Raw genomic sequence first — 17,455 nt, forward strand, 5'->3', positions numbered from 1 at the left:
ACCAATCACGACGGTTGTATGTCAGGTGGGTTTCTCATGTAAGAGCGAGTATTATTGGTTGTCGCTCTTCCTTGTAGCCAGCTTCTACCAATGAGCTTACTTTACATTGGTGGGCATCTGGCCTTTGCAACGTAAAGAGTCCATTTTTAGAGATTTTATGAAAGAAGAGGAAGTGAAAACGTTTGTATGAAGTGCCAGCAAGAATCTGTTAGACAGTCTGTGTATGAGGCATCAGAAGAAAGAGTTGTAATTGATTTAACCAGTTGTGAGGTAAATATTTATGAGGTGTTTGCACGGTGTGTGTTACTCAGCAGTTATTGATGAGTTGGCTGTGGTCCGATAAATTCCACTAGTATCCCAGTGTTTAGTGAAGTATGTGCTTCAAAGTGTTATTTGTTTGATCTTGCAGTTGTGCTCATATCGAAGACGCAGTGCTGTGCGGACTTTAGTAAACGTGCCATGTAATAAGAGCAATGTCTAACGTCGCAGCTGAGGAATATGCCTCGTCGCTCTCGGATCTTACGGTGAACAGTAAACCCCTGATCAACATGCTGACCATGCTCGCCGAGGATAACATCGAACACGCACCTGCTATTGTTCAAGCCGTGGAAAAACATCTCCAAAAGGTTAATTAAAGCAATTGTTTGTAATGCAAATGTAAATGAAAAGTGTTCATATTGGAGAGTAAATATCGGGTGTATTGTTCTCACCATGTGTATTATTGTTAAGCGTTTGCGGTTGGGAGGGGGGGGGGGGGGTTGTTGGGCCCCCGATGCTGTGACAGTTACTGTAATAAAGACCTTTACGCATGGTCTTTCAATTTGCCAAGTTAAAGTTAACTCTTAAGGTCTTCAGCGTTTGCTGACACGTCATGGTGCAGCTGTTATTCCAGACTAGTACACAGCTTTTGGTTTTTTCGGTAACATTGCCGTAGCTGAGCGTCTTCTCGTGTACGCCAGTGTAGAGCGTAAATTTAACATAAGTCGCCAAAATACATTTCGATTCAGTATTAAACTTTGATGATTTCCTATAAACTAGTAAAAACAGATGTTGCCCTATATTCGTAAAGTAAATAGGCTGCTTCATTTACGGAATGCCAGAAATTATTAGGTCTTTTAATTTAATTTCATTATGTTTCTAATTTAATTTGGGTGGGGATGGGGCAGTAGCATCAACATTTTTACACTGACCTACTATTCAGTGTCTAGCTTTGAGAGATACCTTAATAGTGGTATTGTTAGGCTGACTAAGCTCAAGCAACAGTAAGCATGTTTAAAAGGTTCAAGTTTGTGTCATTTAGTTTACAAGACAGCAAATGTATTATCTGATGATGTAGCTTTATCATACAATGTCTTCTTCCTCAGTGATGGGACATCTACATTTATACTCCGCAAGCCACCCAACGGTGTGTGGCGGAGGTCACTTTACGTGCCACTGTCATTACTTCCCTTTCCTGTTCCAGTCGCATATGGTTCGCGGGAGGAACGACTGTCTGAAAGCCTCCGTGCGCGCTCTAATCTCTCTAATTTTACATTCGTGATATCCTCGGGAGGTATAAGTAGGGGGAAGCAATATATTCGATACCTCATCCAGAAACGCACCCCCTCGAAACCTGGCGAGCAAGCTACACCGCGATGCAGAGCGCCTCTCTTGCAGGGTCTGCCACTTGAGTTTGTTAAACATCTCCGTAACGCTATCACGGTTACCAAATAACCCTGTGACGAAGTGCGCCGCTCTTCTTTGGATCTTCTTCTATCTCCTCCGTCAACCCGATCTGGTACGGATCCCACACTGATGAGCAATACTCAAGTATAGGTCGATCGAGTGTTTTGTAAGCCACCTCCTTTGTTGATGGACTACATTTTCTAAGGACTCTCCCAATGAATCTCAACCTGGTACCCCGCCTTACCAACAATTGATTTTATATGATCATTCCACTTCAAATCATTTCGCACGCATACTCCCAGATACAGAAGTAACTGCTACCAGTGTTTGTTCCGCTATCATATAATCATACAATAAAGGATCCTTCTTTCTATGTATTCGCAATACATTACATTTGTCTATGTTAAGGTTCAGTTGCCACTCCCTGCACCAAGTGCCTATCTGCTGCAGATCTTCCTGCATTTCGCTACAATTTTCTAATGCTGCAACTTCTCTGTATACTACAGCATCATCCGCGAAAAGCCTCATGGAACTTCCGACACTATCTACTAGGTCATACATTCGGATTTGGCAGTCACAAAAGGGAAAGAAAAAACTTTTACTAAACAGGATGGTTAGTTTTGAATGTATGTTGTAAGCATAAACATCATCCCACCTAGATATTAGGCAAGACATGTTCTTGATGTGCGTATTAATGAGCTAGATTATTAGGATGATCAACATCTGAATTTTTTTGCGTTTTTAGCCTATAAGCAGAGAATCTTGGTTCTGCAACACCAGCTGCTGTCTTGTATGTCTGAATCAAAACTATGTGACAGACAGCTAATAGTTTTTGGAACAGTAATCGCAGTAGACCTCGACAATCAGGGAATGGATTTTATTTTGCGTTCTGTTCTGTTTTTTCATATTACTTTGGTCCCATCAGTAATGTATCTGTAATATATCTCCCCCCCCCCCCCCCCAAAGAAACAATCTTTGTTATGTGACTGATTTGTAGACCAAGGTTGTAGTTGGAAGTAACTCATGTAAGTTGCTGTGATAGTGCATTTTAATGCTACTTTTATATGGGAATGACAAAGTGATAGTTGAGTGTAGCTAAGTAGTGAAAGGAAATAGCCTATCAGTTCTCTTTTTCCCTCCACACAGTATAGCGGCCCTCACATGTTCTGTAACATTGGCAGTATATTATGCAGAAGTGCGAAGCCAAGAACAGCACAATAATATTGCACATTATTAATGCCAACTCTACCTTCATACTGAACATGTCTGCTCTTGATGATGTGGAACTCACTTGGATTGGAGTGAAACACAAGCAGACAGAAAGGACAAAACAAGTCTGAAAACTTCCAGTGAACATTTCAGTGGACCAGGGACTCACTTGTGGAAGCATTTGCAGCAACAACCAATCACAAATTAAGCAGATGAACTGTGTAATTTATCTTGTGTGGAGGCTGTTTTCTATGTATTTCTGTGCTGTAACAGCGGCTGTAAAAGAAATAAAATATATACTGAGTTCTGATTGATAGCTTACATGATCTTTCCTCTGGGCTATGACAACTCTTACAAGAAAAGTGAATATGTTCATTGGAGAGTGACCTGATCTTATTGGTCAGTTCTGAGAACAGCTACTAGCAAAATGAAAACTTCTGCTTTCTGATGACACCATGATCTCCAGTTTCCTCTTATCATGGACAGTGTGGTATCTGGCATTCCTGCTAAGTTAGGAATTTTATTTTGCTGAGTACCCCATGGTGCTTTCATACACATGTTCCAGCCAAGGTTATGATCTTATGTCATTTACTTTTATCAGTTCATTACTTTCGTCAGTTCTTGTAGAAATTTGTTCAGGTTGAATTGAATGTATCTCACTCTCTTTGTGAAATGTGGTGTATTGCACACTTCCACCGTTACATGCTACAGTATGTCTAACCTTCTTCAATAGGGATTGTGCAGACCATTAAAACTGATCTCAGTGATTTCAAAGAATGATTGCCCATCAAACGCAGGGGCCCCTTATGATAAATAATATCAAATCCGCATGACTGGTGGTGTGAATTATGGAAACTGTTTAGTGCATTGTCAGGGGAACATTGCCTACTTTATCGTATTTGGTTGGCGAATAGCAATGAGTGAAAGCATTCCAATTTCAAGTGCCGATAGTCTCACACGGTGAAACCTAATTCCTTGTTTATAAAAGGTGAAAAGTTGTTTGAAATTTTGTTGGGCATTTGGATTGCTTGCAATGAGGGTAGCAGGAACTCTAAAGAATGTCATGGACTCAGCTCCGTGAAACTTTGCAAGAAAGGTGTGGATGCTGATTTTCTTTTGCAATTGTCCTGCACCCTGTGTCACAAGAGAACGTTTATCAGAAAGAACACATGTTTTGACAGGTCCAAGTTATACCTCAAGAAGAGCATCATTTTAATTCTTGTTGGATGAGAAGCTATATGCTACAAGCAACAGCTTCTGAAACAGAGTTGTCCACGAACTCTGCCGAGAAGCCATTACGTCATAGTTACGAACGAGTGTGTCGGTTGTCGAAATAGATGAATCACATGTAGCTACCAGGAAACACCAGTGAGGAGGACCCTTGAAAAATGAAGTTGAACGTATTTGGCAGCATTGAAAGAGATTCCTGCAAGAGTTTTATTTTTTTTTTTTACTCAAGGGAGAAGCAATCATTAGTCTCTCTGAGTAAGCACTTTATTTTGCCAGGCACGAAAGTGATAACAGATGGGCTTAAGTCATACGGGACCTTACAGAAAGTAGGATTTCAACATGAAACTGTGGATCATTCTGTTGAATTTGTGTCATTGGATGATCGATCTGTCCATACACAGAACATCGAATGCTTGTGCAAATCTATAAAATCGTCGATAGAGAGAGGTAATTTCCAGGAATGTTTACCTATCAAAGCCGCGGGCTCCAAACAATAGATATCGAATGTGCGATTCTAAATTGATCACGCGACTGTGGTGGCGGATGTTATGAGCATATTTACAGTGGTCATTACAGCAATGGCGAAAGAAGAGCATTACTAAAATAGTTGTAATTACAAAGGAAACGACTTATCTCACTCATCATCGATGTTGCCGTCATGAGAAAGTCCATTTGATGTGTATGCTACAGGAAGCATTCCCTTTTTGCCATAAACTGAGTAGACTGTGTCCGTGCCACACAAAAATATAGGTAGAGTGTCACATTTCTGACAAAAACGCAAACCATTTTCTACATTGCGTAACCATGGAAATAGATTCTTCCACACGAGGCAGTCAGCCGAAGAAACGTCTAAAACACCAGACATCCCACTCACTACGGTCAGAAATCGTTTGGGTTTTGCTAGCATCTCGCAAATAATTTATCATAATGCCCTACCGCCACAGTCCGTTCATCGATTTAGAATCCCATGTACCATATCTATCGTTTGCAGCCTGCGGCTTCGATACGCAAACATTCTTGGAAAATACCAAGAGAGAAGGCCATCCAGGAGGTAGGGACAAACTCTATCTCTTCCAGTATCTGTATTTTCACAACTTGAGGTTCTGTGGAAAAATTGACCCTCCTGATACTCTCCCGATATTACTGACTGCCACAGGAAGAATGCAATCACGTTTTGGGGGGGGGGGGGGGAAGGATTGCTTCTCGGTGGCTCATGCAACATGAGGTATGGTACATGATGATGATGATGGTGATGTGACTGACAAGTAAAGTAAGTCATGTTTGTCGTTGTTGTTTCTCTAGTGAACGCTGCAAACAGTAGCCATAACTTGAACCACCAGAGTTGTGTGATTGCCTTAGAGTCGCAAATTAGGGGCCTGCACATTCGATAGGCAATCATTCTCGGAAATTACCCTGATCTCAGATGGACAATATTACTACACAATAAACACTTGAGTCTGTGAGAGCCATTTATGGCTATTGGAGCAACGGTTGTGGGATTCCTTGCTACATAATATTTTCAAATATTGGTAAGAGTTACTTTGTGCCTCCCCCTCTCATATTTTTTGTAGTTAATGTCTTGCATATGAAGATATCACTGACGATTTGTCTGTTACATATTAGAACTTTTCTTATACTTATTTTGTTGTTTATTGTGGGGGCATTGTCAAACCTGAACCAGTAACTTGATTGAAATGAAAGAAAACTGTTCACAGCATTTTTAAATTAAAGGTTTGGGAGCAGACTATGAAGGAGGGGGAAGAATGAATAAAGTTATTCAGGAAAAGGAGAATGGATTTATTCAGATTCAGCTGAAAGTTACGAAGTAGTAAAACAGTGGGGCAAGAAATGCCAAATATTCTCCTATGACAATATTATGTAAAAGATGTATTTGCACTCCCATACAGTGGAGATGTTGAGTCACAAACAGGCACAACAAGAAAGCTTTTAAACAAATCAGCTTTCGGGCAATAGACAGCCTTCTGAAGTAAACAACACACATCCATTTTCATGCAAACAGAACTCGCGCACACGTGATGTCTAGCCATGTACTTGGGATATTCATTTGCCTTGAATTGGAAGTATTAGTTTGCAGTAGTCTATGATTAACCGGTACTTTGGTGCAGATGCAGCCACCTCTGCTTATTTTTATTTGTTTAATTGGTCTTTTTTGTGTGTAAATGCGTAACATTGTTGTTTCTGTCATGGCGTGCTGCTCATGATTCCTCAGTAGAGACACTTACATTGCCTCCACTTGCCACTTTGAACTCAGTGAGTGGTCAGCTTTTCCTTAGAAACTAAAAGGTGACACACACGCCTATTCATTCCATTCCTCGTGGCCCTAACATTGTGACAGCTTGCTCTTCCACTCTGTCAGACATACCTCTAAAATAGCAAAGAAAATTGCAGAAGCTTCATAATATCACAGGCAGGACTCTGAAGTAGTTTACCGTGCGCTCCTTACACTTGTGTAGGTTGCTGTTATTACGAGTAGGGTGTATTTTCTATTGGGAATCAATTGACTGAATCCACAGTTGCTGCTGTTAGTATTTTTTCCCTCTTTTTCTCTGTCTGTGCATTCAAATTACTTACAGTTTTCACTCGTTCCCAATATTTTTACTGCTGCAAAGTCTTCTCATTGTTTTCATATAATCTCCTACACATAAAAATAATTCTTTCCATTCATAACTTTTTGGTGATATAACAAGGGGCTATGAATCGTGTGGTTCCTGAGATAGCTGCAGTAGAGGTGATGCATAATTTAATAATAATTAACTAATTTTTACTTCAGCATTAAATCTTGTGTGTGAAACAGGCATTAACCTCAAATTCTCATAATATCACATTGGTTATTCAGCAGATGGTATTGTCATTTTGAATCCCATTGGGTGGTAGTGGTTATATCATTTTTATTGTGCTGCATCTGTATAGTATTACATATGGGTACTACACTGTTTATCACCATTAGTTAATGAACCCACAATGAAATATGCTATTGAAGATTACAAACTGATGAGAAACACTTGAGAATTAGTTGAACTTGTATTTTTTCAAGCTACCTCTTTTCTGTGTGAATTACATTTTCATATGAATTTGTCAATACCTCGATTAGAAACACAGAGATTGGCAGCTGAACAGGAGACGGGGTGATGTCAGTTCACATTTGTCTGCACACACTGTATGGTTGCAGCAGCAACTGGTAGTAGATTCCACTCCTGATGCATTCACATCGCACATATTAACTTGCAGTACTGGGTTTGCTTAGTCTGACGGTAATATTCTCATATCCTTTTTGTTCATTTTCATAATTAGTTCTGGGCATTGTATCGTATGCAATACACCGCATGGAAAAACAGTGCAAACACCAAAAACGAATCGCAATTGTTATGTTACTGTGCAAGCATCTTTGGCAACTGTGATAGCAGAGCAATATAACAATGGGAGAACAGAATGGAAGATGTGGGCAAGCTCATTCTCAGATTGGTTGTTGCTATGGTAGTTGTCATGTACACAACTGACTATCGATGTTAAATTTGCTTTGTGTTGACAGTGAAGGCATTTCTGCTTCTTCTCCTCCCCCCCTCCCCCAAAGAATCCTTAGTCTCATTCGAAGAACCCTCTGCCGGACATGCTAAGTGTGTGTTTCAGAGAAGTCATTTTGGTATGTAGATGCAGATGGGAACTTTCTGGCAAATCCCTGTCCCAAAACAAAACAGCATTATTGGACTTTTGAGATTATCCACTAGATTTTTCATATGCAGGATGGTCAGAAACAGACTGAAAAGCTTGTAAGGATGTTGCAGGTAAGTTGTGCTGAGAAATAATTGTAAACTAATAAATATAATAATAATAAATGATGCATTGCACCATTTCAGAGTTAATTAGCATTGAAATTAGCCAACCAGGCTGTTGCCAAATGTCTTCTTTGTTTGGTTTCCTGAAACTGAACAAGAGAGAGTTATGAAAATTTCATATGGGACAATAGTAAGGATTGTACCTGAGCCCAAAGCTGAGTAGCCTTATGTGCTATCATCTACAATACAAGAATTGACACTAATTGTATCTGGCAGGCCGCTCGAATTCACGTGCGCAATGGTCTAATTGGCCAACTAACTCTGAAATGGCACAATGTATCGAATTTTTTCTTAACAATTATTCCTCAGCAGAATCTACTCTGCAAAACCGTACAAGCTTTTCAGACTGTTTCTGACTGCCCTGCTGTGACCAGTAACGGCCTGTTAAAGCTACACGCCTAAATTATTTTTGCTTCTTAAGATTTTTTTCCCCAATTGAGACCAAAGTGTTAAACTCTGTCCACTAAGAATTTGTCAGTCCACTTGCAAAGCTGGCTGAATTTGCTGAAGCTGGTGTTTTGTTCACTTGGTGACATTGGGAGACTGCATCACACACCTTCAGGAAGCCAGCGCACAGCATCGTCATGGGTGTCACTGTCTGCTGCCATTTTGAGTCTTGTTGATGACCGATCGAGGTGGCGCAGTGGCTAGCACACTGGACTCACATTTGAGAGGACGAGGGTTCAATCCCCCATCCGGCCATCCTGATTTAGGTTTTCTGTGATTTCCCTAAATCGCTCCAGGCAAATGCCGGGATGGTTCCTTTGAAAGGGCATGGCAGACTTCCTTCCCCATCCTTCCCTAATCCGATGAGACCGATGACCTCACAGTTTGGTCTCTTCCCCCAAACAACCCAACCCTCTTGTTGATGAACAGTGACCTGTGTTACTCAGAAATGTTGGTTGGGGAATCGGTGTTGTTTCCTAAAAAATGTATAAGAAAACATGTTCCCTAATTCTACAGTAGCTTGATATTGACAGTATAGGCATAGAGCTGTGTAGATCTGTCTGGTGACACGTGTAGAATGACACGTTCCTTTTTAAAACTCTTTAGAACAGTTTTGCTCCAACACCTTAGAATAAGTACTGCTATAAGTGAGAGAATTTTTTCATATGGCTGTAATGTTAATATAAGTGTACAGGTATTTGATCAGATGCAGTTGCCTGTCCAGTGTTGGATAATTTTAGTTTTATTTTCTATTCCAGTGTGACCTACCTCGATGTCTTATAGAAGACCTTAATGTCTGATAGGAGGTGTAATAATCGCACAAATCAAGTTACACTGGGTGCAATGACTGTTCGGAGTGACTGTAAATGGGGAAATTGCTTTATGGTCGCTCCCAGCAGCCATCATGCCGAATGTCAACTTAGTTTGCACGTATGGTAAAGGTAACTATTCGTCTTGTAGTTAGGGATTGGTAGTCACATAAAGAAGAATGAGTGTGTGTGTGTGTGTGTGTGTGTGTGTGTGTGTGTGTGTGTGTGTGAGAGAGAGAGAGAGAGAGAGAGAGAGAGAGAGAGAGAGAGAGAAACAAACAAACACACTCAATCTCGTTGATATGACTATCAATCCCTAACTACAAGATGAATAGTTACCTTTACCATACGTGCAAACTAAGTTGACAGTTGCATGATGGCTGCTGGGAGCGACCATAAAGCCATTACCCATTTACAATCACTCGAAACAGTCATCGCACTAAGTATCAACTTAGTTTGTGCAATTATTACTGCTCCTATCGGACATTAAGGTCTTCTATTAGACATCAAGGTAAGTCATTCTGGAATAGAAAATCAAACTAAAATTATACACACACACGCGCATGTTTGTTGTGTGTGTGTGTGTGTGTGTGTGTGTGTGTGTGTGTGTGTGTGTGTGTGTGTGGGCGCGCGCGCGCTGTGGAGACCAATAACACTTCTAAGCTCAGAAACAGTCTCCGTCATATTTTATATGATTATGGACAGCATGACGTATTTATTGTAAGTGTGGAAGGTTGTTACGTATCCTTTGATCACTTGTATTCTCTGGCTGTGGTGATCTAACCAGTAGAGCAGTACATTCTGACCCTGGAGATCCCAGTTTAAAACCTGGCTAGGGGTGGGGATTTTTCCTTGCTCCTTTTGCTCCAGGATGGCCCCAGGTTCACTCAACTTGCTGCCAAAATTAGTATGGGAACATTTCTCTGGGGAAAAGGCAGCTGTGGAGAAGTACCCACCACCCCTCCCCCCTCAGAGTCAGCCACTAGTCCGGTCATGGGCTTATGCCACAGACTTTACCTTTGTTTAAAGTCTACCAGAAATATTTTGTTACTGAATTTGTCAATATCTTTCATTTCATTGTGTGATGATGGAAGTGGGGACCTGTACAATAATCTTCTACAGGGAACGGCCTGGTTAAGACCAGTAATTACTGCATTAGGAGTTGGTGGATGAAATGGAAGTGACGACGACACACACGAATGTGAGTTTGTGGAAGTCCTGCAGTGCCATGACGAGCCCTGGGTAAATACTGCTGTGAACCATGTGAACACTGAGTTGAACAGGCTGCTGCTGACTGAAACGAAATTGCATATGAGTGCAGTGCCTGTTGCTACATTTGGGAGATTAAGATATACTAGCCATGGCATTCACCTGGGTAGGAGAGGGAAAGATAAGTTGGCTGAGCGTCTTGCAGATAATATGCATGGGGCCATCACCACACACGGCCTGTGGTTACTGGTGTCAGAGGGGCACCTGTTTTAGGCTAGAATCAGTGTTTGGGCACCCTATTTTGAAAGAAGTGAAAGTAACGGAAGAGTCCCACAGAATGCTTAATAATGAACAGAAAAGTAAGGTTAACTTATTTTATTATAACATTAGATGATTGTTTAGTCAGGAAGAGAAACATCTTGTGTGTTTGGAAAATTTGCAGAGCTCTGAAAAGATAGACATCCTGTGCTTGTCTGATCACCAAATAACCACAGAGTTAGAAAAGTTACATACAAAAGATTTCTCTATTGCAGCTTACAAATGCAGAAATAACATAGGATAAGGAGGAGTTGTTACGTGCATGAAGACAGAACACAAGTTCAGAAACATTGAGACAAGTAGATTTTGTAGTGATTAGCACATAGAAGTGTGTGCTTATGAATTAATGCTCAAAAATATTTCACTTTTAATTGTAACCTTATATAGATCCCCACAGAGAGATTTGGAACTATTTGAGGAATCTGGATTCCTTACTGTGTTACCTGTCAGACAACAGCAAGCAGTTAATAGTCTATGTTGACTTCAGTGTAGATTTTTCTAAAAGATTCTGACTGGAAAAATGATCTAATTTGGATCCTACAATTTTGTCTCGGCAATTAAACTTTCTAATACAGGTGCATAAAGACAGTAGGACTATAATTGATAGTGTTTTCTTTGATGGAGCTCAAAACAATAAAATAACTGTTTACCCAGTAACAAATGCTTTCTCTGATCATGGTGTGCAATTTGTTGGGATAAATAACCTAGTGTCTTACAGTACAGATATTTCTCAGTGAAAATTAGAATAATTAATGACTCCAGGACAAATGTTTTTAAGAATAATTTGCAGGAGATGACATGGGAAGTAATTTATAATGAATCAAATGCTAACATTAAATTTATTCTATTCCACTATAAATTCATATCATTATTTGAAAAATAGCTTTATACATAAGCTAGTGAGAAAGGACACTAGAGGGAGTAAAGTATCTTGTTAAAGAAAAATGGAAATTTATCTCTTGGCAAGAACACGTAGGGTTTCTGCAGTAGTTGCATATTACAAAATTATTCAAAATTACTGTGAGAGGTTATTAAAAAATCAAAGAACATGCACATACTGTTAGAAATCAGTACTCCCGACAAGACTTAGAGCAATACGGAATGTAATGAAGTGTGAGACAGGACAACTGACCACAGAACAGTACTATTGATCTGAATGGAAGGGCCGTATATGAGGAGTCATGGGTAGCAAAGCATTTAATAATCATTTATTAAATATAGTAGAAAGCATAGGGACAAACAGATAAAGAGCAAAATCACGGCAGTATGTTGGAAATGTAACTTTAATAAAAATTCAGTCATTTGAATGCGTCATTAGCTTCTCGTTCTGAAATTAAGAAAATTATACATTCTTTAAAAATAGCTCATCTGCTTTTGATGGTGAAATTAAGAAAATTATACTTTCTCTCAAAAAAGAAAGCTCATCTGCTTTTGATGGGGTCTCCAATAGTTTATTAAAAATTTGTTCCCATTTAATAAGCCCAGTCTTATCTGAAATATGCACTGCATCACGAACTAAAGGCATTTTTCCAGAGAGACCTCTCTGTGTCAGTAATTACCAACCTGTTTCACTGCAGACATTATTCTCCAAAATTTTTGAAAAGGTGAGCAACTACAGTATTCTTAGCAAATCATAGTTTTGGCTGAAGAAGGGTTGCTTTACTGAGAATCCCATTTCCACGTTCACTCACCAGGTTTTATAAGCATTAAATAATAAAATACCACCGGTTGGTATTTTCTGTGATCTTTGTAAAGCATTTGACTGTGTGAATCACAGTATTCTCCTAGATAAATTAACATTTTATGGGATACTGCACGAAATTCTTAGAGTTTGTAGTGAAAAATATGGGTAACCATGAATTTGCCTTTGGTGCATGTTAGACCATATGTAGCTGCGTATGAAATTTAGATAACGTTTTGAATTATTCCTTAAACTTAGAAAGGTATCGCTATCTGTCTGTATTGTCGAGAAAATTTAATGTATGTAAAGGGCTCTGTCACGGACGTATTTGCCAATGAAAAAGCCAGAATAAAATATTAATAAATCCCTTGTATCTCATGAACGGTCTGAGGTTTCGAAACAAGATTTTGGCAAATGATACCACACAAAGAGGAGAGTATTTTGCCATACGAGTGATATGCGAAACTTCCATATCTAACATGATATTCAAGCAACTACAGTTTTTTTAGATGAAATAATATAGCATTTAAGGACCATAAATAGCTGGTGAAACGAGTTTTGCTGTGGTAAGTGAAGAAGATACAAGTTTATTTTAATACTGAGAATTGGCTTTCTCATAACTATTGACTTATGCTCTCAGTTGTTAGTTTTAATAACACACTGTTTTAGGATTGTGTCTCGATTTCAACTGCGTTAGAATGGTAGTGAGTTGAATATTTGTAAACCCTGCTGTGTTTAGACATGGCACAAGAGAAGTTAAGTATTACTCAAAACTTCTCATAATCCTTCATGAATACATGTTTCCTCAACCACATTACTTTTCACCCAGGCTTATAGATTCACAGTCGGTTTTAAATGAGCATGGTTAAACTATGCCCATTAGTGTAAGCCAGTTCGTCAACCTTCCAGTGTGGAGTTTTTGGCTTGTACAAAAGTTCCAGTAACTCCTACTTAACACAAGTTATGTTTACCTTTATCCAACGGAAAATTTCTTTGTACCCAGAGCAAAATATTTCCTTTCTTCCATGTATTGTTGAAGATTTGTTTGTCACGTCAGAGTGGTATGGTACATTGTCCATTACTATTGTCGAATTCACAGGAATATTATGCAGAACAACATTATCTTCACACCCGGTGAACGTATTCTTGGACGACCACTTTTATTGCGAATCTCATGTTCAAACGTGCTGCACTGTTTTTATTAATGTGACGCCAATACAAAACACTAGTTCAACATGTGATTACTGCAGCACTAGAAAATATCACTTTACAATGAGAACTAATGAACATAGGTGCATCTAATGCGTGGCATGACATTGTAGTGTTTATCCATGGCATGGCAACAGGGACGCTTCATTTGGCTCCAAACCATAGGATCCCGATCAACTCTGGGAACAGTCTTGAAAATTGCGAGCTCTGCTAGCACCCGCATAGGAGGCCAGCAGTCTTCACCATCTCTGCCAGCTGCCTGTACGAACTCAGGATCATATCAGAACCTGTGCGATAGGTGTCGTTGGTGCCAACATGACCCCACAACATGCAGATGACTGCACTCTGCACACTCGATAGTCAAGGCAAGGCCGCCTCCACTTGTCGGATGGGGCCCCTCAGCAGACATATCGAGCACACATTGGCTTTCTTTCCAGCCCTGATCACTATCTGCCTAAGGGGGTCCATAATGCGCCTTCCTGCCCGTCTGCCTGCTTGGACCCTGCTGAAGGAGAAGCCACCTGTCCACTCACAGGGTGAATGGATTAGGCAGGTGACAGTTTTCCACATTGGCCCCCCATCTCGAGCGATACGAACGCATTACAATCTGCCACTTACCATGCTGTGTGGGCAGATCTACCATGTTGGGTGCACTATAATCCGTTCGTCATAAGAATAAACCTGATGTAAACATTGCACTGTGTGTTCTTCCGCGTGTTCTGGAACCTTATCAGATCTCCGTTTCACGCGGGACTGCAGCCAAGCTGCCTCGAGTACTGTCAGGTACGATAATAAGGGTATGTTTTGACTTAGCAATAATAGGGGCAACAGCTTTACCAGTTCATTTAACTTGGACAGCACTGGGCCGTCAGCTGGTACAGCTAGCCCGCTGTGACTTGGCCACATGCAGTTCACACGAAAAAAGAGATGAACAGAGGAGCAATACAGCTTCGAATGTCATTTACTTTTTAAGCGGAATGCAAATCTCCCACAACATGCTCATTAACGACTAGATGAAAACCACAACACGTTTTCATTTTTACCTAATGTACTGTTGTAATTAAAAACAAAAATGATGAAAATTCCTGACTTAACCACAGGGTAGTTTTTCCAAATACGCTCTGTGTAACGTAAGAGAGTATTGGAGTTCACCATGTAGTTAAATATTAAAACCACAGAAGGTATTATTTACAGTCAGTCAACTGTTATCTCTTAGCTCCTTCTTTATCTGAATCCGAGAAATACAGTTCAGTTCTGGAAGTGTCACCTGCTACGTTGATAATGAGCCTATCATCAACAGAATCCATGAAGCCAACCAGGCGCAGCATTTTCTCTTTTATGACGAGCCGTTCTATATCCTGCCAGCTTTCGACAGTGACGGGTGAAAAAGTTGTGTGTGTTAAGTTCCAGTATGTTTGGCAGCTTAACAGTCTCAGGCCAAATCCTGCCGCTTGGCTCCAGATCAGTTCTGTTGGGTTCATATTGCAATGGTATAGATGCAAATGTAAAAATGCAGCATTTGTATGATGTGCTCAATGCTGTGAAAATGATTGTTTTTCACGTTTCTTCGATACTTCTCTACCTCTGTGGTATAAAACAATGGACATAGTCCAAATAGATGATTTGGTTTTTCATTTTTGCCTTAAAAAATTAAATTGTTATGTTTCCATAATTGAAACAACTTTTATGAACAGTCTTTCATAAAACATCGATAATTAAGAATTTGTATATGGAATGGAAACAGGAATTTCACTTCCAGTATGTAATTAGAAACAAGTAGACGTGCGTTATTCACAAAAAAGGATTATGAGTTATTATATAACGAGATGTAGGTATTTCAAATTGAACGAGGGGGGGGGGGGGGAAACGGTACTGGGGAGATTTGAACCAATGTAGGAACAGCCACATTTAGTTCACATCCCATTACGTTACCAACTGTGCTACATGTTTAATATGAGTTAATTGATCAACTCTGGGAAAACTTAAAAGCCGATTATCTCCTTAAATTTATGAGAAACACTAAGAACAGCCTATTTCTCGGCACTTTTCAACTGTGTTCCACGCGCATGTTTCACTACGGAACAGAAAGCGGCTTCTGTGTATTATCAGCCTGACAGTCAGAGCACAACGCTGCAAAGGCTGTGACTGTACACGATTTTTGAAATAAATACTACGTAACTAAAGTGTAATTAAGAATAACTTGATGGCTGTTAATACGTTTGAGTATCTTAAAGTTTCATTTAACATAACTTAGTAATAACATATATCTAATACATAGGTATGGCCTATTTCCAAGGGCATAACAACACCATTGTATGTGTGCTGCTGCTTCCGACCAGTCATCACATTTGTGTTTGTTTACATCAGGTTTATTCTTATGATGAACGGATTATAGGATTGTAATCAATCCAAGCATACATACAGAAACAGAAGAAATGGTAAACAAAGTACTTAAAAAGTGTCATTGACTGGTTTTCAGTGATTGGCCTCACCCTGAGTTAAAAAGATGCAACATATTCAGTTCTACACTTCTTGAGGTACTACACCAATGATAAGTGTAACACATGGGGGGGAAACAATAAATAGGGTGGAAACTTCAAAATTTTTAAAGATCCATATTTATGATAATTTAAACTGAAAAAAACACATTTTGGAACTCCTAAAACAACTTGTTTCAGCCATATATGCACTTAGACTCATTGAAAATTTTGGGGAGAGACAAATCAGTAAGTTGACATATTTTCATTCAGTAACGTCATAAGAAGTAATTTTGTGGGGTAATCCATTGTTTAAGAAATTGTGTCTCCATTGCACAAAGACATGCTGCAAGAATGATATACGATGCTCACCCCTATCATCTTGTGGACATTGTTTATGAGTTGTGCTTTCTGACACCTGCTTCTTTCAGTATATTTATTTCCTCATGAAGTTTGTTGTAAATAATCCACTACAGTTGAAGAGAAACAATGAGGTACATAATTGGAATACCAGAAGGAAAAGTGGCATCCATTGTCTTTATCACAAAAAGGGGTGCACAATGCTGCAACAAAAATTTTTATTCATTTACCCTGTGGTGTCTGATATCTGGCAGACTGCAAAGTAAAATTTGATAACAAATTGAGAAAGTTTCTCCTTGGCAATTCGTTCTATTCTGTGGACGAATTTCTATTATTGTAATGTGTAGAAGGTGGTGGGTAGGCATTACCAACTCACATCAGCATTTTTTTTTTAAAGAAATGTTCAGAATGTAACCATATGTACAAATTAATTTGTGATTTGAATGTACGACAACTTGTTCTACGTCATTACAACCTATTGTGCAAAATTCCATGGGACATGTTACTAACTAATTAACTAAGAATAGAAATCTGACAAGTCTGTACACTCTATGCTTGTGCATTTATTTGTAGAAAGTGCAATACAAAAAATGAAAAGCAGCATCAGAGGGATTAATATTAATAGTAAACAACTACATTGTATTTGATATAGTAGTCTTTGCAGGTTCTGAAGAGTACATGAACTGTATATTAGAAATGTTGTCTGATGCTGTGAATAACCAGAAATTGAAAATGAAGACCAAAAAGACTAAAATATTAGTGATATTTAAATCTAACAGACAAATAATGCCAAAATTCAGATAGAAAATTAAATGCTAATGAAAATAAATTTGATATTTGGTAGCTACATAACAGACGGCAGAACTATTTTGGATATTAAAAGAAGAATTGCAGTGACTAAACAAGCATTCAAAAACAAGAGTAACTTGTTAACAAACTACCACCCTAAAAATGAATTGAGAAAGCAAGTTATCAGAAGATATATTT

The 17,455-nt window shown here is 39.2% G+C and overlaps 1 protein-coding gene across 1 annotated transcript in view; it reads left to right on the forward strand.

The window, feature by feature from the left end:
• Positions 1–117: 117 nt before the first annotated feature.
• The window catches only part of LOC124622677 (general transcriptional corepressor trfA-like), a gene marked incomplete at its 3' end in the record, with an annotated part of 45,299 nt that continues 27,961 nt past the window's right edge, over positions 118–17,455 (forward strand). Inside the window, exons 1-2 of the mRNA XM_047148468.1 lie at positions 118–270; positions 410–626. Coding sequence (XP_047004424.1) covers positions 474–626 — 153 coding nt within the window. The remainder of the gene's footprint in view (positions 271–409; positions 627–17,455) is intronic.

This window comes from Schistocerca americana, chromosome 7 (genome assembly GCF_021461395.2).
Source record: "Schistocerca americana isolate TAMUIC-IGC-003095 chromosome 7, iqSchAmer2.1, whole genome shotgun sequence".
NCBI classification, from domain to species: Eukaryota; Metazoa; Arthropoda; class Insecta; order Orthoptera; family Acrididae; genus Schistocerca; species Schistocerca americana.